The sequence below is a fragment of the Platichthys flesus genome, chromosome 21 (assembly GCF_949316205.1).
Source record: "Platichthys flesus chromosome 21, fPlaFle2.1, whole genome shotgun sequence".
Classification (NCBI taxonomy): Eukaryota; Metazoa; Chordata; class Actinopteri; order Pleuronectiformes; family Pleuronectidae; genus Platichthys; species Platichthys flesus.
In genome coordinates, this window is record NC_084965.1 from 789,208 (window position 1) to 814,043 (window position 24,836).

At 48.1% G+C, this 24,836-nt stretch overlaps 1 protein-coding gene across 2 annotated transcripts; it reads right to left on the bottom strand.

The window, feature by feature from the left end:
- Positions 1–6,056: 6,056 nt before the first annotated feature.
- dipk1c (divergent protein kinase domain 1C) lies at positions 6,057–23,205 on the bottom strand. Of its 2 annotated transcripts, XM_062379187.1 has the most exons (11): positions 22,552–23,205; positions 22,280–22,399; positions 21,191–21,497; positions 19,775–20,602; positions 9,266–9,469; positions 9,099–9,152; positions 8,843–9,024; positions 8,117–8,420; positions 7,722–7,880; positions 7,361–7,435; positions 6,057–7,277 (listed from the first exon to the last, which is right to left on the bottom strand). In XM_062379187.1, the coding sequence occupies exons 4-11, from the start codon at positions 19,997–19,999 to the stop codon at positions 6,999–7,001; spliced, it is 1,482 nt and encodes a 493-aa protein (XP_062235171.1). In that variant the 5' UTR covers positions 20,000–20,602; positions 21,191–21,497; positions 22,280–22,399; positions 22,552–23,205; the 3' UTR covers positions 6,057–6,998. The 2 variants fall into 2 exon arrangements, with proteins under 2 accessions (XP_062235171.1, XP_062235172.1); XM_062379188.1 differs by lacking the exon at positions 21,191–21,497.
- Between the last annotated feature and the right edge of the window lie 1,631 nt (positions 23,206–24,836).

Consider the following 24,836-nt stretch of genomic DNA (forward strand, 5'->3'; position numbering starts at 1 on the left):
GGTTCCTGACTGGTTGTGTGGAGACGAGGGACTCAACACAAAGACTCTTTGTGTGTGTGGGACAGGCCCAGGAGGAAGTCGTGCACCAGCTCGTTGGGTTTTAACTCTTTACTGAGACTCGAGCTCAGAGACGATGTCCTGGGTCCCAAAGGAAGAAAACATGAAACCATGAATCTGTGGAAAGTTAAATGATGAGTTCATATTTAGAGAAAGAAAGAATCTCCTTGAGTCTTCTATTTGTATAAACCAGCTTCCTGGTTTATGTCATATTTACAGTAACCATGATAACTCAGGTTATTACAGTGAAGCTGTAACAACACGTTGTGTTAGAGGAGCAGTGAGGAAGAGGAAGATGAAGAGGACCTTCGTCTTTCATCTCGTCTCATCCCTCATTTCCTGTGATCAGTCTCTTTCATCTCTCTCCTGCCCTCCATCCATTCACCACACATCGGCTGCTTTGGTCTGTTTGCTCGCCTGAAAGATTGTGATGAAAAGAGACGAGTGGATTTCACACATTATTGAATATGAACAGGAAAAGATATTAAACATGGAGACAGAGCTGAATCATAACAGAAGAAGCTTCAGTGTTTCTGTTCCCAGTGAAACCAGTGATGAGACCAGAGGAGGTTCTGTTTGACCCAGACGCTCTGGAGCTGTTCCTCTCTGGTCTCCAGCTTGTTCTCGCTCTGCCGTCTCTCTTCTCTGTTGACATTTCACTCGGAGACGTCTCTGTCCGTCCTCCGGGCGTCGACTTTGCTCTTTTGTCCTCGCAGCGTTTTTTCTTTTGGCCTCGACAATGGAGTTGTCCCCACGGGTCTGAACTGGATCCTCCTCTTCCTTTACTCCTCTCTGTCCTCGTCCTTCTGTTTATGCAGACGGATAAAAGACCAACAAGGGGACAAAAGAGTCTCTGACACCTGAGGACAAAGGGACGAATCTGTGTGTGTTGCTTATAAAACTTGTGTTTCCCACTCGCTGTGACCCGGCCTCCAGCTCTGTGTGAGACTGAAGCCTGTCCTCCCTCACACAGGGACGTGGAGACCGTCCCCTGAAAGAGACGCGTCCTCTCGTATCAAGAGCTCTTAGCTATAAAGTATATTCAATGTTTTAATCATATTTAATTATTTTAGCCTCAGTCGCTGAAGTTCCCTTCATGTAACTGGAGCTGAACCAGCTACTGGTGTTGGTTTTATCTCAGAACACGACATGTGGCACAGTTCGAACCCTGACAGGTCGAACCACTGCTCCACCGTGCCACTCTCTCCTGACTTTCTCCAGGGCCCAGTTTCTGTCTCTTTACCATCGAACTACCAGTCACCTCCTGGGAGGAGGAAGTTCAGGAGTCTGAGGCTGGACGTTTCATTTCTCTCTCAAATTGGACTTTAACTTCTCTCTGAGTCTAATGAGAGGAAGTTGAGACTCATGGAGGAACTTTTTAAACAGATGCATTGAGAGGAACTGAGGTTTGACTTCAGATCCTCAGAATGAGAGTTTTCAGCCTCACAGCAGAACAGACACGTCTCTAATGAGCTCAGCTCTTCATTATTCATGTGACTCCTTGTTTCCATTTCCCCTCAGCGATCGTTTCCTTTGTCTCAACGACGAGACGCAGCCGAACTCCAGAGAAAATGTGTTCCTCTGTAATATGGACTTTTATTTTTTAATTTAAACTTCAATGCAGGAGAAAACAAACGTTTCCATCTGCAGCAGGAATCATCTCCTGAGAACATCTGTGGACTTGAAGAGTTCACCAGAGGATTCACGCATGAACGTCATCATCTACATGAAGCTTTATGAAGTTATGATGATGTGAGCAGACAAAACACAAACAGTGTTTAACATGAAGCTCTGAGATCAGCTGTGATGAAACGACTGCAGCTCGTTGTGTCTCCACGTTGGTGTCGTGTCTCTTCTTTCATTCTTTTCTTTCTTCCTCCTCTCATAGTTTCCTCCTGTTCTCTTCATAGTCGATTATTGTTTTTCAAAATGAACTCTAACTGAACGACCTGAAACATCAGCAGACAAAGAAGAAACAAACACAAAATCAAAATCAGCAACAGACGACATATATATTCAAAAAATGTAACATGTATGTTAGTTTTTGCTCTTTCAGACTTTTCAAAGGGACAAAACCAGATTAATATTCTGAGGAGCTGTAGTGAAGAAGACTTGAAACCAGAGAATGAGACGTGAACTCAACAGGAAAACGTTTCCTGACGTTATGAAGAGAGAAGTGGAGTCATGTTCTCATCTGGAGGCTCCTGTGGAAACAGATACTGACGCTGCTCCCAGTCTGTTCCACTGGTTGATGAAGCAGGCGGAATGTTCCCAGTGGCTCTGATCTGCTGTTTCATGTCCCCTCCTCTGATCTCTGCTTTTTAAAAGAGGTTCCTTTCATCCGACTCCTCCAGCCTCTCAGCGAGCGGCTCAGAGAACAGGCTGATGAGGAGGAGGAAGGTTTCCACGTCTCAGAGTCTGACAGGAACCGACTCTGAGACGCTGGAGGACGACAGGGGGAGAACATCAGCTTCCTTTACAAGCTGCTGATAGGTCCTTCTACCACGGTGGATTCGGGTGAGACGTCCACCTTCCACCTGATCAGTGGACAGGAGGTCGTGGTGACCTCAAAGTGAATGACACAGAAAGAGACAGGAAAGATAACGACCATCTTTATTTACAGTCCATGGAGGAAGCAAAGGCTTGATATCAATAACTGTTCCTCAAACATCATCGCTCCTGCTCCTTCTGAATTTAACATTTCACAGCTGAACCTCAGGACTCAAAGATTCTCAGGACTCGTCTGGATCAGGAAATCTCTTTGAAACCTCCCTCTGCCTCGGTCATGTTCTAGCAGATGGTTCATTTGTTCCCGGAGCTCTAATCCATCGTGATGAGAGCCTGTTCCCATGAAGCCTTTTTGTTTCTCTTACAGCAGAAACGATTTCTTTATCGTTCTTCATCAGCAGACGAGGCCTGAAGCACAAAGAATCCAAGGACCAATCAGATCTCAGTCAGTGCCCCTAGTCCCACCCCTGGATCCGCCCCTGCATATAGCAAGCAGTTTAAAATCTGTAGTATAAATAATCTGGAACAAACAAACTACACATTGTACATTTAACACTGTGGATATGGTTCAGATTAAATATATCGGTTAAATATTTAATTTATAGAAAGAGTTGCAAATTATTTTATTACACAGGAATGAAGATTTAATTCAGATTAAATCTCTTTCTAACCTGATTGACAGCTTCCCTTTCTGAGCTCGAGCAGTCGACGTCCTCGGAGCTGAAGACACAATGAAGACACTCTGAGGACACACACTCGCTCTGAGAAGACAAACCAGTTCCTCCACTGGGAGTGGGAGCAGTTTGTTGTGGTTTCATCTGAGACGTCGCTCTCGGTCCGGCCTCCACCGGTCTGGAATGTGAAGACTGCGGCTGGCCAATTAGAGCATTAGTTCCTGCTGCATGGAAGGACACACACACACACACACACACACAGACTGGGTTGTTTTCTTTGGCAGTGACACCTGGACTGAAGCCCGTATCCAACCTGAATCTGAGTGTGACTGATGGATCAGGTTCCTGCTTGTGAATCTATTGTTTCTTAATCCTAAATGTATTTGTACTTTTGGCAGCATTCCTCATAAGCTCCAGTTCAGGTTTGGAAACGCAGACGTTAATGAAGATGGACGGTCAGACATGCTCCACTAATCCTCTCAGCCCGTTTCTATTTCACTAAATAACTTAGAACCAAACAGAAACCTTCTTTTTAGTTTGGGCCAAGTCCCATCTGCTAACATGGAGGAGGCTCGGTTGATGGGGAATACTGCAACCAGCCACCAGGGGGCGACTTAGACTATTTGGCTTCACCTTTGGGAGATGTCAAATTTCCTCGAAGTTGAGGAATTAACCAGCCTGGAAGAAGCTGCAGGAAGCTGGGGGGAGATGGAGGAAGCTGCAAGAAGCTGGGGAACTGGGGGGGACTGGAGGAAACTGGGGTGAGCTGGAGGAAGCTGGAGGAAGCTGGAGGAAGCTGGGGGAAACTGGAGGAAGCTGGGGGGAGCTGCAGGAAGCTGGGGGAACTGGGGGGGAATGGAGGAAGCTGCAGGAAGCTGGAGGAAGCTGAAGGAAGCTGGAGGAAGCTGGGGGAAGATGGGGGGAGCTGGGGGAACTGGGGGGGAATGGAGGAAGCTGCAGGAAGCTGGGGGAACTGGGGGGGAATGGAGGAAGCTGCAGGAAGCTAGAGGAAGCTGCAGGAAGCTGCAGGAAGCTGCGGGAAGCTGGAGGAAGCTGGGGGGAGCTGCAGGAAGCTGGGGGAACTGGGGGGGAATGGAGGAAGCTGCAGGAAGCTAGAGGAAGCTGCAGGAAGCTGTGGGAAGCTTGAGGAAGCTGGGGGGAGCTGCAGGAAGCTGGGGGAACTGGGGGGGAATGGAGGAAGCTGGGGGGAGCTGGAGGAAGCTAGAGGAAGCTGTAGGAAGCTGGGGGGGAATGGAGGGGGTGTCTGACCCTTTAATTAGTGGAGTTACAGGGACGTTCACTCACGGCAGAGAAACGTCTGTCCTCAGCAGCTCGGTTTAGAGGAGTCGGGTTCAGAACAACATGTTGTTGAGCTGAAAGACAAAAAGCTTCTGTGCAGAACGTTTCCTCGTGTCGTGCTCTCTCACTCTTTCTTTCTCTTTCCATCTTCGATCCACTTTCAGTTTCCTCTTTTTCCTGCCTGTGATCTAATGTTTGTTTCAGAGGAGGCGTTCGGTCCCTCGGACGTTTCCTCTGAGTTGATGAACTTCAGCTTCACTTGGATCCGAGAACAGGACGACACAGATTTCAGTCCAGGAAAAAACGTGAGCTGCAGTTGAACGATGTGAGAGTTGTGTTACTAAAGAGAGAGACAGAAACAAACAGCCTGGAGAACAAGAGCACAACCAGTCATTTGATTTCAAAATGTTTTTATTAATAACAGTGATTCCTTCGTTTCAAACCCGATCGTAAACGTTAAAACTTTATGGTTCTTCAGAGCTTCAGAGTTTCTGGCTGCGACAGCTTCCTCAGTAACAAACCTCATGGATCTGGAATGATCTGAGTCTCCAGAGGCGTTCATCATCCTGAGCGTCCTCTGGCAGACGAGTAGGAACTTGTCTCCTCCTGCAGCAGGGGAGCGAGTTCGGACTGGAAGGAGAATCTTCAAGTGTTGCAGCGTGACACAGATTGGAGGTTTCACAGAGAAGCGTCCTGAAACGTGAGGCAAGAGGCAAGTGTTGAGTTCTCGGGTTCAGGACAGAAACTCGAACCTTCAGTGGACGACGACAGTTTCTCTAACCTAAGTTTGAAATCACTGTTCAGTTCCCAGGACGTCCTTCAGTCTGCTGCCTCGGTCCGAGCAGAGGACGGGACCAGAGGACACAGGACGGTCCTGCAGGAGAAGAACATGATGCATCACAAAGTTCACACACTGGTTAACGTGAAGTGGCTTCAAGTGACCGCTACAAGACGAAGGCTAAAGGCTCTTTTATTCTGCCTTCACGTACAACGAGAGATTCATCCTCTAGAGGGCAGCACAGAGTTGAGAGATTCTGACAAACATGGCCACAGAGGAGGCGATGATCTAAAAACCTGTTGTTTCTTTACGAACTCCCAAAGTCTCTCTTAAGAAAGTTCGGCCTCTGTAGAAATGTCTTCCTCATGTTCTGTGTTCACATCCCTGAGTTTTGAGAGGACGTGTACGAATACGAGTAAATGATGGAGAGTACAGAAAGTCTCTGACGCTGAAACGCAGTGTCAGAAGCAGAAGTACACAACATCTACACAAAACTCCTTTTCATCGTCTTCTCTCAGTCCACCCAGTCTCCTGGCGGATCGTACCAACTGGTCTTCCAGCCTTTCTCCTGGGAGTGTTGAGGTTTTCCAGTGGCAGAGTCCAGAGCAGAGCTGGAACCGTCCGTCAGGTTCAGACTCTACTTCTGACTGAAGTGTTTGAGGAGCAGCCGCTCTGGGTTTCATCATCAGGCGGCTCAGAATGAATATCAGCTTCATCGTGAACTCAATAAAACTCCAAACATCGTTTTAGATTTTATTATTTTGATGTAAACAAAGATTCTCATCCCCTCGTCTGTCACACAAAGATTCTCTCTGTTTATTTACAAACATGATCAATTCAGTACAGTAGCTCATTACTGATCTCTGGTTCAAAATAATATCTAATGGTTCAGTCACTGCCCTTCTGATGCAGGCTAACTGCCCCCCCCGTTTCCAGTCTTTATGCTCAGCTAAGCTAACGACCTCTGGCTGTAGCTTCATATTCACCCTTTATGAGGAGGATCATGTTCAGTCACTCAAATCAACATGTTGTTTTTAATGAGATGAAATTCTGTTAGAGACAAAGAATCTTCATAACTTTTACAGAAGCTGGATGCAAATTGTTTTTAATAAAATAAGTCTTAGAATAAGTTACCTGCCTTCAAGAACATCAGATTAATACAAACCAACTAAACAATGAGTAAAGATCAGAGAAGACGTCAGTGAAGTTAAATCATGGAGGAGAACGTTTCACTTTCTATGAACAAAGATGTTTTTCAGTTTCTCCTCAAACGAGAGAGTTGATTGAATCTCATGGAGACTAACTGGTTTCATGAAGGAAACATCCAGGATCCAGGAGATGTTACTGGTCAGGTCCCAGTGTCCAGGCCTCGTGTACAGATGAGATCTGCAGAGTTTGTCTCCTGGATGGACTCAAAGTCTAAGAACATCCAGAACCTGCAGCAGGAAGTTCCTCCAGTTCAGACACAAGAGCATGAGTGAGATCTCCTGACGGGTCCAGAGCCTCTGGACCTGAACCTCAGACTGGGTCTCAGATGGTCCTCATCTCTAGAGACTCCATCTCGTTGGCTTCTGATTCTTTCCTGAGAACAAGAGTCTCAGAGAAGAGTCCAGAAGACACAGGACATAAGACTCCAGGTCCAGGCCTGATGAAGACCTGTTTCTCCTCCTTCCTTCATCTCCTCAGAAGTTCAGTGCAGCATGATCTTTCTCCTCCTGGGCTCCTCCTCGCTCACCTGAAGCCCCTCCATCATGGAGGAGGCGGGTCAGGATGTTGAGGAGACGCTGATGAACGTCTCTGCCGCCTCCTGCTGCTCCTCCTCCTGCTGCTCCTCCTCCTGCTGCTCCTCCTCCTCCTGCTCCTCCTCCTCCTGCTCCTCCTCCTCCTGCTGAATCCTCTTCTTTTTCCTCCACACCTCCGTCTGTTTCCGAACACGCCTGCACCGCTCGCTGCAGCTCCACCTGTTGGGAGGAAACACAGACATCTGTAGATCACTGACGGGAACTGACAGAAACTGACAGAACACACTGGAGAAGCATCTCACCTGCAGGGGGAGCCCTGCTTTGGCCCCGAGCAGAGTCGGAGAAAACCAGGGTCGGAAGATCTTCTCACAAATCACCTGAAGAGGAAGAGAAAAAGAAAAGTTTAGAAAGTACGATGGATGAAGAGGAGCAGAGGGATGTCCCTCGTCTTCTCCTTTGTTCTTCTCCTCTTCTGTTCATTCCTTTGTGCCGCAGTGTGAAATGTTTATTTGCATATGGAGACAGACAAACTGGTCTGCAGGAGAGAGGAACAGGTGGAGGAGAAGAGAGGAAGAGGAGGAGAACAGAGGAGGAGGAAGAGGAGGACAGAGGAGGGAGGAGGAGGAGGAGGAGGAACAGCATCAGAGTAGATGCTCCTCTCACCTGCAGGTTGCTGTTCCGGCGCTGGGGGCTGCACCTCCTCTGGACGCATCTGGACGAGCAGTCGAAGAAGTTGCAGTCTTCATCACTGCTGCAGTTCTGGTCCAGGATGTCCCTCATCTTCGGCTCGAAGAACGCCATGTCCACGTCGATCGCCACCACCTGGCAAACGTGAGAGGACATCCAGAATGAACACAGTGTCCGTCCCATGTGTCCCCGTGATGTCATCAGTGGTCATCATTGGAACCATATTTAAGAGATTCCCTCAGAGAGTTCTTCAGGTTCATGATGATGTGACGGACACTCTGAAGACATGACGTCTTTAATACTGAGACGAAGACCAGAGGCTGTTTCTACTTTACGAGAAGACACCTCCTGTGACCTGGACGTGGACTCACCGTCAGGTCCGTCCTGATGGCAAAGTTCTCCGGCTTGATGTCACACAGGTGCAGTCTGTGGGTGAAGTCGTGGTCAAAGTGCCAGACCATGTCCAGGAAGCTCAGCGCGATGCGGTGGACCATGTCCCGGGCTGTCCACCTCCCGCGGGCCCCCCCGAGGTCCTGTCCCCGCAGCCCGGACACGTCCTCCAGGGAGAAGATGTTCTGGTCCCAGGCGTGTCCTGCAGACAGGAACTCCACGGCGTAGAAGTGACCACAGGAGCCCAGGACCTTCGCCACGTGGACGCTGAGGTCCTGCAGGACTCTGAGGGACGGGGGGGGGGGGGGACGAGTCAGAGAAACAATATATACAGACGAGGTTTTCATTTTCTAGCTGAAGGATACACACACACACACACAGACAGACACACACTCACAGGGACACACACACACACACACATGGACACACACAGACACACACACTTGTCACAGCAGCTCTGTCCCCAGGCCTCCAGATAAGCAGCCGGTCACCTTCTCCTCACCAGGTTTATTTTTGGACTCGGCCGAGCGTCTCTTTGACTCATCGTCCTCCAGATGTCCCACAGAGACAGTTTGGATTTATGGAATCATGAAAACACCATTTGTCTAAACTAGGACCCTGGTCTCACATTCCGTGGTCATGTGAAAGCTGTGGACTGATGTTTCAGGTCAGATTCCCTGGATCTCTGTGGAGGAGGTGCTGCTCACCTGAGGAAGGTGTACTCCTCCTGCTGCAGCAGGGACCACAGGGACGCCAGCTCTGCTCGGGAGAAGCTCTTCTCTTGGTTCTTCAGCTTCTTCCCCCACAGTTTGGCCAGAGAGCTGTTACTTCCTCCTCCTCCTCCTTCCTCATCCTCGTCTTCCTCAGCCAGCCCCAGCGAGTTGCGTACCTGACATCAGAGGAAATATGAATATTGGTCTGTGAGATCAGCAGATGTATTTGAAAGGACTCGATGTGACCTACTTCCAGAGTGGCGTAGAAAACCACATCGAGAGGCGAGAGCTCCTCGGCTGTGTCCTGTGGAGCAGAGGAGCAGATTGATGAGATCATTATGTCTCCTGATCTGATCTGATCTGATCTGATCTGATCTGATCTGATCTGAGAGACATGAAGAGAAGCTCAGGTGTCACCTGGTAGTCCAGGATCCCCAGAGGCTCGTACGAGGAGAAGTTCTCCAGCTTGGACTTCAGGATGATGGGTTGTCCTCTCCATCGAGCCTCCATCACCTTCTTCCCGTTCTCGTAGTAGAGGCAGCGCTTGTACTCGACCAGGCCGAGGACGCACAGGTCCTCACACATGTCCCCCGTCACCGAGCCGTCCCCAAACTCCAGACACTGAAGGACAGAGCAGAGGTCAGGGGACAGCACCGACTGAAGGGGTCCACACAGATCCTTCTACTCAGGTGCTGGAAAAGGACATTTTAAACACTTTGATTCAAACCTGCCAAACGTCTCCAGACTCACGTGTCACTGACCTCCTGTCCTCACTAACACTGATATTTACAGTTTACACTCAAACTGCATTTAAAGTCACTGAAGCTGAGATTGTTACAAACGTATGAATCATGTGAGGCTGGAATGAGCTTTCAGGGAGCAGCTGGAGCGATGGAGTGAAAGACGACATGTTGGTAAAGAGTCAAAGTTTTAACAAGGACACAGAGTTGATCTCAGCAAACAGAGCTGAGAACTTCTTCACATCAAGTGACTTTCAGAACTGGTTAGATCTGGATCTCCACAGAACGGGTTAGATCTGGATCTCCTCTCTATTTGTGGTTTCCTTCCTGTCGGCTCAATGTGACGTGAAACCACCTCTGATGTGTTTCAGTTTCTCCTCAGCTGAAGCAGATGATTCTTCTTCTGATCAAAGTCGGTCACGTGCACACGCAGCCTGTGAAGTGTCTGAGCAGCTCAGCGTCCAGGAGGTGTGAGGACCAGGTCAGGGATTAGACCCGTTCTGATCCGGATCACCTGACTAATCCTCTCATGGGCCGCCGATCCAACACAAACATCAGGCAGTGAGAAGCTCAGAGACCTGGACTCACACCTGCTGCAACAACTGCTCTTCTCCTGCTGGGTGAACACAACTACTGTGTAAATACACAATAACACAGTCACCTCATGTGTCAGGATTTCACATTTCACACGCTCGGCCAGCTGGAGCTGATCTACACACACTCACAGGAGGTTTCACTGGTTTCACTGGTTTCACTGGTTTCACTGGTTTCACTGTTTCCCCTGTGATGGTGAACTCCAGAGATTAGAGGACATGAGGAGCTGATCTGAAACATCTGTAATGAGAACTGGAACATCTGCAGAGAGAAGTGGCAGCTGCACCTGTCCTGTGTGTGTGTGTGTGTGTGTGTGTGTGTGTGTGTGTGTGTGTGTGTGTGTCTGTGTGTCTGTGTGTGTGTGTGTGTGTGTGTATGTGTGTGTGTGTGTAAACACTCAAAAGGAGAGGGAGGGGAGGTGTTGACAGTCAAAGGAGACTCTGGAATTATCCCCTCCTCAATCTTTTGAATAATGCTTCCTGCTGTCTCACATCTCAGTGAAAGATAGCCATTGTTCAGTGTGTGTGTGTGTTTGTGTGTGTGTGTGTGTGTGTGTCTGTGTGTGTAGTTGGTGTTTGTGAAGCAGCAGCAGGTTGTCGGGTCCGACTCGTTCAAACAGGAACAGGAACTGTTTGGTTCTTCTCCAGCTTCCTCCCACAGTCAGGTGAACTGGAGACTCTACAGGTGTCACTGTGGGTGTGACTGGTTTGTCTCTGAATGTCTGCCCTGTGATTGGCCGACCCGTCCAGGATGCCCTCTGCCTACTGGATGGTTACACTGGGATGTGATCCAGCTTCACAGATAATGAGTGGGTGATTTGTTTTGTGGTTTTACATCTGAACTTCAGCTCAGGTCTCCAAACAGAATCAAGCTGATCTTTCATGAGCTGGAAGGTTGAACTGGTTTCCTGAACCTCCCAGCTCCTCGTCTGATGGGACCTCCTGTCAGAGGAGCGGACTGGGACGTCTGCAAACATCTGCACACATCTGCAGCTCGGCAGCGTTCACATCTCCTCTCTCTGTCCCTGGATTGTCTCCACCCTTCATCACATGTCCCTCTCCAGCTGCTTCCTCCTCCTCAGCCCACAGCCTGTGCACGGTCCCAGCAGGACAGGATCCTCTTCCTGTGAGTGTGTCTTTGTGTGAAACATCTGCATGTATTTGTGTGTGTTTGCATGAGGTTAAGCTGTGTATTCACTGAGCAGCATCTGTGTGTTGGTGAGAGGGGGAAACATTGTCTTTGCTCTGTGGTTTAAACACGTTCTTTTAATTCAGATTCAAATCCTCCTCCAGGAGTTTTCATCCTGAAGTCTTTCACCAGACGATGGTTCAGTTTTTATTTTATCTGTAACTCTGAAGACGTTTCTGATTCAAACTGACTTTAGTCATGAGCGGCTCGGTCCAGATCAACAACGTGGATTCCATTAAGAAGCTGAATCGTCTGAATCGGAGGTTTTCAGGAGCAGCTGATTCACAGAGTGTTTATTTGGCCGACTCCTCTCCGGAGCAAATGAGCTCCAGACGGAAACGTTCAGATCTGTAAATGAAGTCGAGTCCTGAACCAATCGATTTTAAACGTCACCGACAAACAGCTGCAGCTCATTTACACACATGTGTATCTTCAGCCGTCACAATCAACGGCTCCTGTCAGCGAGAGGATTCTGTTTTCAGCCTCCAGTCTTTTCCTCCTTCCACAGATTCTTCTATCTTCTTCTTTCTTCTCTCATCCTCTCAACCTGGCCCTTTATTCTCTTTTATCTCCTCTGCTCATTTATTTTTCTCTTTGTTCCTCCCACTCTATTGTTCTTCTCTCCTTTCTGTCATTTCGACCTATTTCTCTTTTCTCTCTCCTTCCTTTCCCTCTTCACACCATCTGAAGCCCGACAGGAGACTCCTCACAGCTGATACCTGGTTCCATCTTCCTGGGAGCAGTCAGAGAAAGACGAGACGCAGTGAAAGAAGTTCTTTGTTGCCCCGCTCTCACCGTGACATTCCATGATGGTAGAACCTGAACACACGAGGAACATTAAAGACCTTGAGGACATTCCTGTGTGAGCTGAGCCTGAAGGTCGATGGAGCGAGGGACACAAACTGAGGTCGAACGGTTTGTGGAGGAAACGACTGAAACCTTTTTGTCTGAACTCGCTGAACTCGTTAAGGTTTTTCAGGGATCATGAGCCCGAAGCAAGTGTCTCTGGAATCGAGTGATGTGTTTAACTCTCTGTCAATCTAAAGCTTTTCAAAGAGCAGAGCCGGAGGGATATGAGATCTAGAGCTCCGGTGAGTAAGAGTCAGGTGAAAGGATCTGGAGCCAGAACCTGAAGATGGATCAAGAGAGATGTCTTGATTATTTGCATAATTTATATTTAAATACTGTCGGCTCACAAACCAGTGGGTGAAGAATCTCAGGGTGGACAGTTGGTTAAAAGCAGGAGTGAAATTCAGAAACATCTGGAACAGGCCTTGTGCTTCTCCAGATGTTGAATGACCGTGTGCATCCCACGCTGCCTCTGTGTGTGTCTGTGTGCAGAAGGTGATGGATCTTCTGAGTTTCGACCTCAGACCACAGCAGCTCCACCATCATTCTTTCCAGACACTTCATCCCCACAGACGTCAGAGCGAGGGATTCTTGTCTTCAGGGTTCCAGGGTTTGTTGGGGACCGGCCAGATGACTTCTTGTTTCCTGGATGCTGCTCCACGCTGCCTCCACAGATCACGTTGTGGCACCAGACTGCTGTGAAGCTGCTCTGCTAGCTGTTGAGGCTGAGGTTCTAGAAACCCTTCAGCCAGCCTCTCCCTCTAACACCAGCCAATGGAAATACACTTTCTTGATCAGGAAGCTGATCAGGTTGATTGGACGAGTTCTCCCTGGAAGACGACCACAAGCAGCTGGTGCATCGTCCTACTCCTGAGATCAGCAGCTTCACAGCGCCCCCTACAGGCCAGAGACTCCACAGACGCTTCAGCCAAACGAGTCTCTGAGAACTGGACCCAAACATCTGATCTGTTCTGAGCCGGACGAGGGGAACGGACGTCTCCTGTGTGGGTTGATGAAGAGTAGAAAAGCATCACTGTCACCGTCAGCTCTGAAGCAAGTGATGAATCAGCGGTGACAGGAGGTCAAAGGTCACGTTCAGTCACGTACAGTACCCCCACCAGCCTGCAGTGAATCCACACCTCGTAAATGCTCCTGTTGTTCTGAGCAGAACAATACTGAGACTTTTATAGCCTGTGAAATGTTGGAGGTGTGGGCGGAAAGGCTCGTATTCACTGCTGCACACACACAATTTGCACACACACACACAGACACACACACAGCGTGGGTGGACCAGTTGAACTCTGGTTTGGTTCAGTGGAAGTGTAGGATGATCTCACAGCCAGTGAGTCCACAGCTCAGTCTGCACCACTGCTCCTCTGCTAATGAACACACACACACACATTTTCCATTAAACACACACACACATCTTGCACTGCGTGTTTTGGCGGCAGCGAGCCTCCGTAATGAGCGACTGGTTTTTACAGCTGTTGCACTGAACTGATGATGAACAGCAGCAGAGAGAGAGAAGCAGCCGCTGCAGTGACCTGACAGCCGGCCACCAGGGGGCGATCAAAATAATCGGCTTCACTTTGTTTACGGTTGTGATTGAGACTCAGAGGCTGAAGGTCTCAAACCTGAAGACGAGCTCACGCTGCCTCATCATCAAATTAAATAAATCCAGTAAAACTTAACTGTTTGCTGCCAAAAGGCCTGAAGTGAAGAAGAAAGCTGTTAGACACACACACACACACACACACACACACACACACACACACCATAACTCAGCTGTAGTGCTGCCATCTCTCTCTAACCGCAGGCGTCACTTAGTATATGAACTCGGGGGTAAACCCATAATAACAGTGGTTAAAGAAACACGTCTCCCGGCTGCTCAGTAAAACACAAACAAAGAGTCGTTCAGTTCAGAAACGTTGAGTCAGAGGTTTTTCTGCCAAATAAGAACGAGAAACAAGAAGCAGAAATATTTGTGGACGATAGGAACGAAATATTGGTTAAAAAACTCTGTGAACATTTCTCTTGATTTGCCTCTTTCTCCTTTTCACTACAAATTGCAGATAATTAACATCACAGGTCTTATTTCTCCAGAACAATCAGTTGATCCCAGTTCCTCCTCCTCTCAGCAGCCGGGGGGTCCAGAGGGTCCGGGGACCCTCTGGACCCCCTGGACCCCCTGGACCCCCTGGGGCCCCGTGCTCAGTGCAGAGTTCTTGGATCTGTGTTAACTTATCACTGATCAATGTTCACTGCAGGAGACGGGGCTCTTTCTGCAGGTTGGTGAGTTGCTCTCTGAGAGATTAAGTATCTGTGGGTCTTGTTAACGAGTGAAGGGGAAGTGGGGCGGGGGGGGAGGGGGGGGGGGGCTCTACCTGTCCCTCTACCTCAACAACCCGGGGACAGACAAGGAGAAGACAATGAAAGGACGGATAACAGAAGGGGGGGTATGTAAATATAAATGGCCCTTTCTAAGGTAAAGACAACCCCCCCCCCCCCCTTTGTTCAGTTTAGATGAAACAAGTGAATCATCTCTCTTGATCCATCTTCAGTTTCTAGCTCCAGATCCTTTCACCTGACTCTTAAACACCGGAGCTCTAGAAGGAAGTTGATCTGACATGTTTGGTTTGTTCCACCCCAGACTCGCACAGTAACACACCTCACACAGAGCTGCACTGTGTTGTGTTAGCGTTGTGTTAGCGTCCGGCAGCGAGCTGAACACTTCATGAGCTACAATCATCAAGTCGGAGCCGCTCTGTGCCGTGTTTCGGCCTCGGGCTTAAAAACCTGTCAAAACACACAGAGACGCTGTTAAAGAGAACGTGATGAAGAGGCGGGATGCAAATGTGCACACACACACACACACACACACACACACACACACACACAAACACACAGGCTGCACATAGAACAGAGGTAGCAACATAACTAGCCTCGGCTGATTCTGATCTACGAGGCTCATGCAAATACTCATACACACACACACACAGACACACACACACACACACACACACACGCACTCTTCTAACAACACTTGCATTGTTTCTCCTCCAACACTTCAGAACTTCTCCTTTTGACCAAAAACTGTTTCAAGCATCTGAAACTACAGAAAGTTTCACCACATCACATTGAGCCGATGCTTTTATCTAAAGCCACTTACAACAAGTGCAACATCAGGTTCTGAACCAGAACCTGAACCTGGACCAGAACCTCAGACTTTCTTCTATGAAAGTGGCAGCTCCAGGATCTGTGGCCAACATGTGAGGATCTCCTCTGTCTGTGTTTGCTGGGATCTGTTCCTCACCAATCAAAGCCCTGGAGACGAGGCCTCTTCTTTCTGATCGGGTTTGTTTTTGTGAAACTCATTTTGTTAACAAGAGGCTGAAGTTCACGACTGACCCAAATAAAGAGGACTAAAGAGAATTCTCCAAGTAAATAAACAGTTATGTGTCATCTACAGACGAGTCCGGAAGTCGAAGCATTAAACCTTCAATCCTTATCCAATCAGTAAACATATTGTTTATTTTCCTATATAAATTATTTCTGGCAGAAAGATGAAAATAATAGATCCTGGACATGGAAATGCTCTCTTCCTCCTGCTTCTTCTGGCTGTGACACGGCTCAGAGACGCTGGAGCAGCAGTTAGCAACTGATTCAGGGTCAGTGCCGGCTTCAGAGAGAATAACAGAGAAGCTGGTGGTGTTCAAACGGCTTCACTGTGACCCTGAAGGATCGTCTCTCTCTCTCTCTCTCTCTCTCTCTCTCTCTCTCTCTCTCTCTCTCTCTCTCTCTCTCTCTCTCTCTCTCTCACACTCTTTCTCACAGTCATATTTCATAATGAATAACTGTGTAATTCCTCTCGGATGTGAGTACAGTGCAACATGGCAGAAGACAGATGTGGAATCAGAAGGACACTAACAGCTGACCTCACATCTGTTCTGAAGCCGCTCTCTGGAGCAGCTGTTCTCTTCATTCTTATCGGATGTTGTTCCTCAAATCCTCAAACCCTCAAATCCTCAAATCCTCAAACCCTCAGAGAAGCTGCGGAGACGTCGACTCTTCTGAAGAACAGATGAGCTGAATCACTTCATTTGTTTTAGTCTCAACATCAGAGTGACACATGATGTTCAGGACTCGTTCACACCTGGTTCAGAGCTTCACACTCTTCAGGTCAGTCTGAATCTAAACATCAGGTGTGAAAGGTTCCTCAGAGCAGAAGAGGAGTTCTGATTGGCCTGAAGGAGCCCATCATCTGGTGAGTTCTCCTCTGGGGACCACGAGCAGCAGACATCTGGTCTGAGGTGGTTCTGGTCTCATCTATGTTCACAGCTCTCTGCGTGTGAAAACACTGAGAGTTGAGTTTCAGTCTTCAGCCTGAAGGTGAAACCGTTTGTTTCATCAGCAGAAACCATGTTTCCCTTGACGTGTCATAAATATCACGCGTGTTCGAGTCAGAGTTCAGCTTCATGCTCTGACCCAGGATCTGTTAACAGCTGCTGACTTCTTCTCCAGCTCACGACAGAGTGCAGAGCCAGACTCCGGAGGTCTGAGAGTCTCCATCAGCACTTCACACCTTCTTCATTAAGGATTCATTCATTTAAGAGCAAGAAGATTGATTGGGATCAAACCGATATGTTCACATATCAGCAGAACTCAATGTGAATCTTCTAAAGTATTTCTTCTTTGTGAATCCTCCTCATCAAACAGGCAACGTGTCGTTAACTGTAGATTTAAATATCTTGGTTTGAAGAACTTTGTTTTACTCAGGAATCTTCCTGTGTGACTGGAACAGAGTCTCAGCTTCCATTCAGCTTCAGGTTCCATTCAGCTTCAGGTTCCATTCAGCTTCAGGTTCCATTCAGCTTCAGGTTCCATTCAGCTTCAGGTTCCATTCAGTGTCAGCATGTCCACAAACCTTCACAGAGAGAACCAGGTGCCTTCAAACCGACCAGTGTAACAGCCGTGTCATGATCCAACCTCCAAGAACCTTTTGGATCTTTTTATTTATGATTGGACACTTTTTAAATATACGAAGTTTCATGAATTCTACTCCCCAGTTTCCAAATGGATTCAAGTGTCTTTAGAAGAAAAGATGGAGACTCTGCGTTGATCATCGTTTCTGAAGAAGAACGTTTGTTTCTGTTTCTGTGTCACTGACAGAGGTCGTCCTGCACGTGGAGGTTCAGTCAAAAGATCTGCATCAATGAACTCTGCAGGAAGTCATGAACATATAAACGTTCCAGGTTAGATTCCTGAAGAGCACAGCTGCACTTTAAATAAACCTGCTGCTCTCTGCTGCTGTTAAAGAACAAACCAGCAGCGTCAAAACAGACGGAGGCCATAAAAAATGCACCGTCAGGCCATGTAGGGGCAGAGGAATGCTAGAGACATGCAGGGACAGGCTGAGAGCAGCAGATCACAGATTAGACCATAGGAGACCGACGGTACAGCTTTCTGGATCTGTCTCTGGATCTGTCTCTGGATCTGTGCAGGAACTCATGAGACATACGAGATGTACGAGCCCAGGTTCAACCTGAACATCAGCAGGGCAGAGGGAATACGACTCCACTTTGATCTGTGTTTCTCATCAAGGACAAATGCAGCTGTTGATGGATGGATGATGGATGGATGATGGATGGATGGATGGAAGTGGCCATCGTCTCCAAACTCAATGTTTAAGATGGATTTCAAATCAAATCTACATCTTGATTTCCGTCAGCTGGAACTAAAACATTTGTTTTCTGACTGGATCCCAAGTGGAGCAGCTTCCAGCCGAGCAGGTTCCCAACAGTGTATTTATAGTTTGTCTCATGGGATCACGGCCCAGACACAGCAGACCAACAAACATCAAACTTCCTGTTCAAAGAAATAACCAGAATTTAATGATCATTCATTCAAAGTTTATCTCAGTGAAACCTTCAGATCGGTCTTTAGAATCTGGAACCAGGCTCCTGAAATCTGTCCAGCATCCTTCATCCATTCATCTGTTCATCCATCCATCCATCCATCTATCATCATATATCAATCCAAAATGTTCACTTTCTGTTGTTCCATCACTGATTGGTGAGATCTGCGTCTCAGAATGTTTTCAGGGTCAAATATCGACATTGAGGAGTGACCTTGTGTGACCTCAGATCAACCTGATGATTCTTATAACCGTTCACTCTAATCGTGATATTCCTTTACACTTCTGCTGCTCTAATTCCAGGAGTAAGAAGAAGAAGAAGATTGAAAGACTTGTGTTTACACCTGAAGCCATCGAGACGAGTCTGGACCGCGGCTGCTGTGAAACCTGATCCTGATCCATCAGTCAGAGACTCAACACAAAGGTTCTGTTGTTAAATCTCATCCTCCATCGTCTCTCCAGAGAAGATAAGGTGGTTCAGTGAATCGTTCATTCTGCAGACCTGCATCTGTTCTGCATTACTGCTCCGGAGCTGCCACATTAGCCTCTGGAAACTCAAACCCTCCGTCAGCTGCTCTGTGGGCGACGCTCCAGAAACACCGTGTTGACTCTGGAAGGTTAATGTGGATTTCACCAGTTTCCACTTTGGATCTGTGAGAGCTGTGAGTTCAGTCTGTGGGATGAAGAAATGATTTGTCTCTGAATCTCTGTGTGACTCTGAGTAAACTCAACAACAGCAACTGGGTTGATTTGTCACAGGTCGTCACAGAATGCAGCCGCAGCTTTTCTCAATGAGGTGGAAAAGAAAAGTCAGAGGGGGGGGGGGGGGGTTTCCAGTGACAGAGAAGTTCAGGTTTAAAGAATCAACTTCATCTTCATCAGAGAGAAGAAGAAGAAAGACTCGGTTTCAGCTACGAGACGTAATCATGTTAGAAGTTACCTCAACGTGAATCTGGACGGACAACGTGTCTCCACTTCCCTCCGTTGAGCAACATGACCCACTCTCGACCAATCAGGAGTCAGACTCAGCCGTCAATCATGACGTCTCAACTCATTTTTATATCATGAAAAGATTAAGACTTTAGTGCAGAACAAGGTGGAGGAGAAATAAAAACAATAGTTATAGATCTGGGAAATGTTATCTGTGTTTACCCACAATGCACCAGTATATGCTGCACTAGATAAGGCAGCGGGGCCATTAAGAGCCGCTGACCTCTGGCTGTCTGTCCCCCCCCCCGTTTCCTGTAACCGTCTGACCAGCGAGTGGCAGCAGGATCCTCAGAGACGAGAACCTCAGTTTGACACCCGGACAGAGGACGTCTGGACGGAGGGGGGGACAGACGAGGCTTCGGTCTGAGACAGGAGGACATGTTTCTGTCCCGTTCACTGAGATGATCAGTTTCTAAACGGGTTCTGCTGCAGGAACAACATGTGATTAAAGATGGAGACGGATCCAAAGACTCAGACATCAGGTGATTGAGGCTTTGATTCAGTGAATAACACCGGATCCAGAACGTGTTCATAATGTGAAAATGATCCAATAATTCTACTGACACAGTAATATCACTTCTCAACACTAATCAACTGGTCAGAGTAGGTGCACAGAACCGAACCCCCGACCCTCTGGTGCTGGTGACTCACCAGTCTCTGCAGGATCCTCTTGCTCTTGTCGTCGGTGCAGTAGTCGGACATGATGCTTCTGTGAACCAGAACCAGGCCGTTCAGGAACAACCAGGATCCGAACCAGAGCAGGGCGAACACCAGGGTCCCCCGGCGGGACCACAGCCGGAGGCCCAGCCACCGGAGCAGGCCCATCCTGCCCCCGGCCCGCCCCCCTCCACCTGGCACCCCTCCTCCAGGCAGCATGCTGGGAGTCTGGATCCCCGGTCGGAAAGGGTCCAGCTGCAGAGAGAAGCAACAGAACTCTAGATTCCAAATCTCTCTGCTCAAAAATAGAACCAGTTCAGGAGAAGTCAGAAAAAGGTCCAGTCCACTTCTGAGCTCATGTCGTCAGCACCTGTGTCTTTATATCTCCCATGATCCTCTGCAGGAAGTTAAGGTGGAAATCCAAGATCCAGAAATGTGCGTTCAGTCATGAGGAAGAAGAAGAGTAAAGTCTGTGATCATCCAATCAGAGCCTCACGTTCCAGAAGCTGACAGTCCAGCGCTCTGACCTCCAGCTCGGCTCCTCCTCCAGGAGAACTCTCTGTTGCAGGTCTAGTTTTCCATTCTGACATAGGGTTAGGGTTAGGGTTCACACATCAGGTGGGTCGAGATCTTCAAACTGGAAACATCTCAGATCTATAACATCCTGCAGCATGGAGCCTCTCTGCTTCTCAACGAGCTCCTCTGATCAGAAATGGATGAGTTCCAGTTTCCTGGAGGTCAGAACAGAGAAGAACTCCTAGTTGGTGTCGGTGGAGGAGTTCTGTCCTGAAGTGTGGACGATGTCCTCGAGGTGGGACAGATCTGTGACAAGAGGAAAAGAGTTTCTGCTTTAGATGAAGAACAATCAAAGTCTGAATTAATAATCAATGATTTTGCCTCAAAGTAAAAAACAACAGTCAGAGAAACTGAGATGATCAAAGAAGCTTTCGTGCACTTGAATAAAAGATTTAACAGCAGAAGGATTTTCACAGGTTGTGATGGAGCAGGTTTCTCTGCAGATCAGTGAGAACCTGAGGAGATCTGTCTTCTCTCTGTCTGCTGAGCTCAGGAGTGTCACAGGAAACCAAACTAATAAAACCTTCCTTGAGTTCACGGAGGGTTCAGCCGCTCTGTTGAAAAGATAATTATCTGTTCCTCTCGCAGGGTCAGTGGAGAGCTTCTAAAGTGGATTGAAGTTTGTAGACTTTAAAAAAATCATCATCTCCTCAAAGAATCTGAAGGAAAAACACGTCTCAGTTCCACATTCCTTCACTGAAGCATTCCAAACCTCTGCCGTACAATTATTCAACCATTATCACAACGTCCTGATGCGGTTGTGGTTTCTCTCAGTGAAGCATCCAAACCATGACGAGAGGAAACCACTGCACTGGAAACCACTGAGACACTCACCAGACGTCCCAGAGCCCGGCTGCAACAAACCGTCCTCAGAGACAGAACGTGACCCTGAAGGAGAGAGGAGACGAGATGGTGATTCTCTGCCTCCTCCACTTCAGCTTCTGTTCCTCAGTGATGGGGATGTGGCTGGCGAGGAGGCGAGGAGGCGAGGAGGCGAGGAGGCGAGGAGGTGAGGAGGCGACAGCCACTGCAGCTGTTTCCCAATGGCTCCCAGTAGATTTTCACTTCTATTCAGTCGACCTCACTGGTTGGGTCTGTGCAGGTTTCAGTCGACACGCAGACGACTGACTCTCTCTCTTTCCTGAGCAGAAAACGATTTCTATTCACTCAATTGTTCTCAGGTTTTTATTTTTCTTTTGAACCATCAGTTATGAAGTTTTGGCAGAAAGAAGTCGAAATTAAGTTTAAACTGCAAATGAGATTAAAATCTTTAAAATAGGAATCGGATCACAGGAATCAAAAACTGATTGTCAACGTCACCAAAGTCCTTTAAATTCAACCAATCTGCACAGACTCACACACACTCACAGACACACACACACTCACAAACACACACACACACACTCACAGACACTGGTCCTGTCAACGTGTCCTGATCGTTTCATTAAGATCCATCAATCGTTCTCTGAGAAATCAGGGGAACTGTTTACAAACTACATATAAATATATAATCAAATATTCCTGGATTTGCGCCTGATTCCAGATCTGCAACCGAGACGACAGACAGCTGTGAGGTTTATAAATCCTGCCTCCTCCGTGTTAGCAGATGGGACCAAACAAACAGATGTAAGTAGACGTTATATTAATGCCATTACAGGATTTATCACTGGTGTTAGTTCAGGTGTTGTGATCAGTTTGGTGTGAGTCAGTTATCTGATAGAGGAGGAGTCAGACTGAACGACTCAGTCACCTGATCACTGCTGCACAGACAAGATGGCAGCGTTTCTATCTGAGATATTTTGGCTTCATTTCTGGAGGAGGTGAAGACGTGTCTTTATTTTCAGTCTATGGAGCCGAGCAGCGCCCCCCCCCCCCCCCCCCCCCCCCCCCCGAGGGAACCACCAGCTGGTCTGTTTCACTCACCAGCTCCGCTAAGTGGCTCCAGGAGCTTCTCTGAAGATCAATCCTGACGTTTGGTCCCACAGGCTGAAGAAGATAAGATCCTAAATGTGCAGCAGAGATTCCTCCAGTCACTTTGCATCTCTGAAAAGAAAAGAGTCCGGTGATCCACCACAGCTCAAACCAAAGGTTCAAATCCCCTTCAGGTTCAAAACACAAAGAAAACACAGACAGCAGCAGGGACCGGAGAGAACTGGGTCTGATTCAATCATCCTGGAACCTTTATGTGGATTTACCTCTAAGGAGATCTTCTCTGAACATCCTCCTCAGCTCCTCGTCTGCTGCTCCTCTGGAGTGATGACGAGTGGCTGGTATCTGACTCTAAAACATTCTGAGATCCTTCAGGTCAAACTGCCTCCTTCACCTGAGCTGATGACGTAGAATCATCATGAAGCCAGTCAGCAGATCTCCAGGTCATCGACCACATCCAGACGACTCCACGCTTCACAGGAAGTCACACAATGTTTCTTTCAAAGTGATGAAGTGAAACCTCCAGGACTGAAAACACTCTGTTCCACTCGTCTCTGGAGAATTGACCAAAACACACACTGATCCTTCTGGTTCCAGATCAGACGTTAACTCCTTGAAACCTTCCTGAAGGAACTGAAGCTCTGAAGTCCACGAAACTCCACTTCCCGATTTGAGAAGTATGAATCACCAGCAGGAGATCCAGTGGTCTGCAGGTCCTGCTCATGTGGAGCAGCAGGTCTGCAGAAGATGCTCGTGAGGATCCAGCTGCTGTGAACCCTGATTCTGGACTGTCAGGCAGCTCTGCTCTGCTTCCTGCTCACGCTCCCACTGCCTCGCTCGCTCTCCCTCTCTCTCTCTGACGCTCTACATTTGCCTGGCTGGGATAGTGTGTGTGTGTGTGTGTGTGTGTGTGTGTGTGTGTGTGTGTGTGTGTGTGTGTGTGTCTGTGTGTGTGTGTGTGTGTGTGTGTGTCTGTGTGTGGCGCTCAGGCTTGTTTTTTCCAGCCCCATTCCTCTTCCTTCCTCCAGTCGGCTGCACTCACAGCTTTTTCCTTCCTTTCCTACCAAGTGTGTGTGTGTGTGTGTGTCTGTGTGTGTGTGTGTGTGTGTGTGTGTGTGTGTGTTTGTGTGTCCTTAGGGGAGACGCCTCCTCCAGCCTGAGACCCCCCCGCCCTCTCCTCATCCCTCTCTTATATTTAAATGCTACTGTACCGCTCTCTCTATCTCTCTCTCGCTCTCTCGCTCTCTCTATCCCTCTCTCTCTCTACCTCTCCCTCTCCCCCTCTCTCTCTCTCTCTCTCTCTCTCCCTCTCCCCCTCTCTCTCTCTCTGTCTCTCTCTCCCCCCCCCCCACACACACACTATCTGTCTCCCTGTTACCACAGCAGCACGTCTCAGCTGAGGTTCAGACCCAGAACTTTCCTGTTCTCTCTCTTTTCCAGGTTCCTTCACAGAGCAGCTCGGGGGTTCGAGACCCGTCAGTGAAGTTCTGTGAGGATAAAGATCTTATTATAAACTATTCAGGAGGATTGTGTAGCTGTGACTCTGCTGTGCAGCTGCACAACTAAAATCACCTGTTGTTGTTTGTCTCCACCAGCCACAGCAGCTTTAGTCTTAAGACAATATTTTGATGAGTTAAAGAAAGGTTTGTAAGGTCACGCTGACCTTGACCTTTGACCTCTGACCCCTAAGCATTGGTACCAGATCTGAAAGGAGTCCCTGAGAGTGAACCTGAGATGTACCTGACTGCTACTGATGCTGAGGTGTAATAAAAACATCATGAACAGAAACTCAAGTCTGTAAAGTCGAGTTTCTGTTGTTCTCAAGTGAAACACTAACCTGAGCTTTGACTGACAGGATGAAAACAGGTCTCAGACCAGCAGCTCTGCAGCTTTCTGATGATTCCTGTGAGTCTCCCATGTTCCAGACACTGATCCCAGGTCCCTCGTTAGCTGCAGCTCCTCATCTCACCAGTTTGTTAATTGACTGAAACACTTTCTTTAAAGCCGCTGGCTTCACAAAAAATGATTTTCACCTTCATGTGTTGAAAGTGAAAATGTGAATTTGTTTCACAGAAGAGAAGCGACGGAAGAGCACTGTGGATACAGAGTTGTGCAGCAGCTCCACCTAGCGGCTGTGTTGGGTAACTGCAAAACTGATTTTGATTTAGTTTAATTCTATTGCAGTTTCAAACATTGACCACTAGAGTTCAGAATGACTCCATGTTCATGAGCGGGACGGGTTGTGACATGACACATTTACTTAAAAACCCCCCACACACACACACGCACACACACACACACACTCTGATCTAAACCCCTAATCTAACACTTCAACCTTTAAACATGTCTTCACCTTGAAATGTCATGATTTAGATTCATACTCTTTCAACAAACCTTAACCAGGACTTCAGGAACCGGTTCAGCCTCATGAGGACTGAGCTTTGGCCCCCTGTGTTCCGCTGCCCCCCCCCCCCCCTCCACCTGTAAGCCTGACCCTGAACCAGCACCTTGTTCCTCAGTGACACCGGTCGACAGCGAGCAGGAGGTGATT

Excerpts from the sequence above, each read along its gene's own strand:
- dipk1c (XM_062379188.1), bottom strand. The coding sequence starts at position 19,999 with ATGCTGCCTGGAGGAGGGGTGCCAGGTGGAGGGGGGCGGGCCGGGGGC. Across the intron at positions 9,153-9,265 it reads TGGGGATCCTGGACTACCAG|GACACAGCCGAGGAGCTCTC; the intron begins GTGACACCTGAG and ends TCTGCTCCACAG. Across the intron at positions 9,025-9,098 it reads TTTTCTACGCCACTCTGGAA|GTACGCAACTCGCTGGGGCT; the intron begins GTAGGTCACATC and ends CTCTGATGTCAG.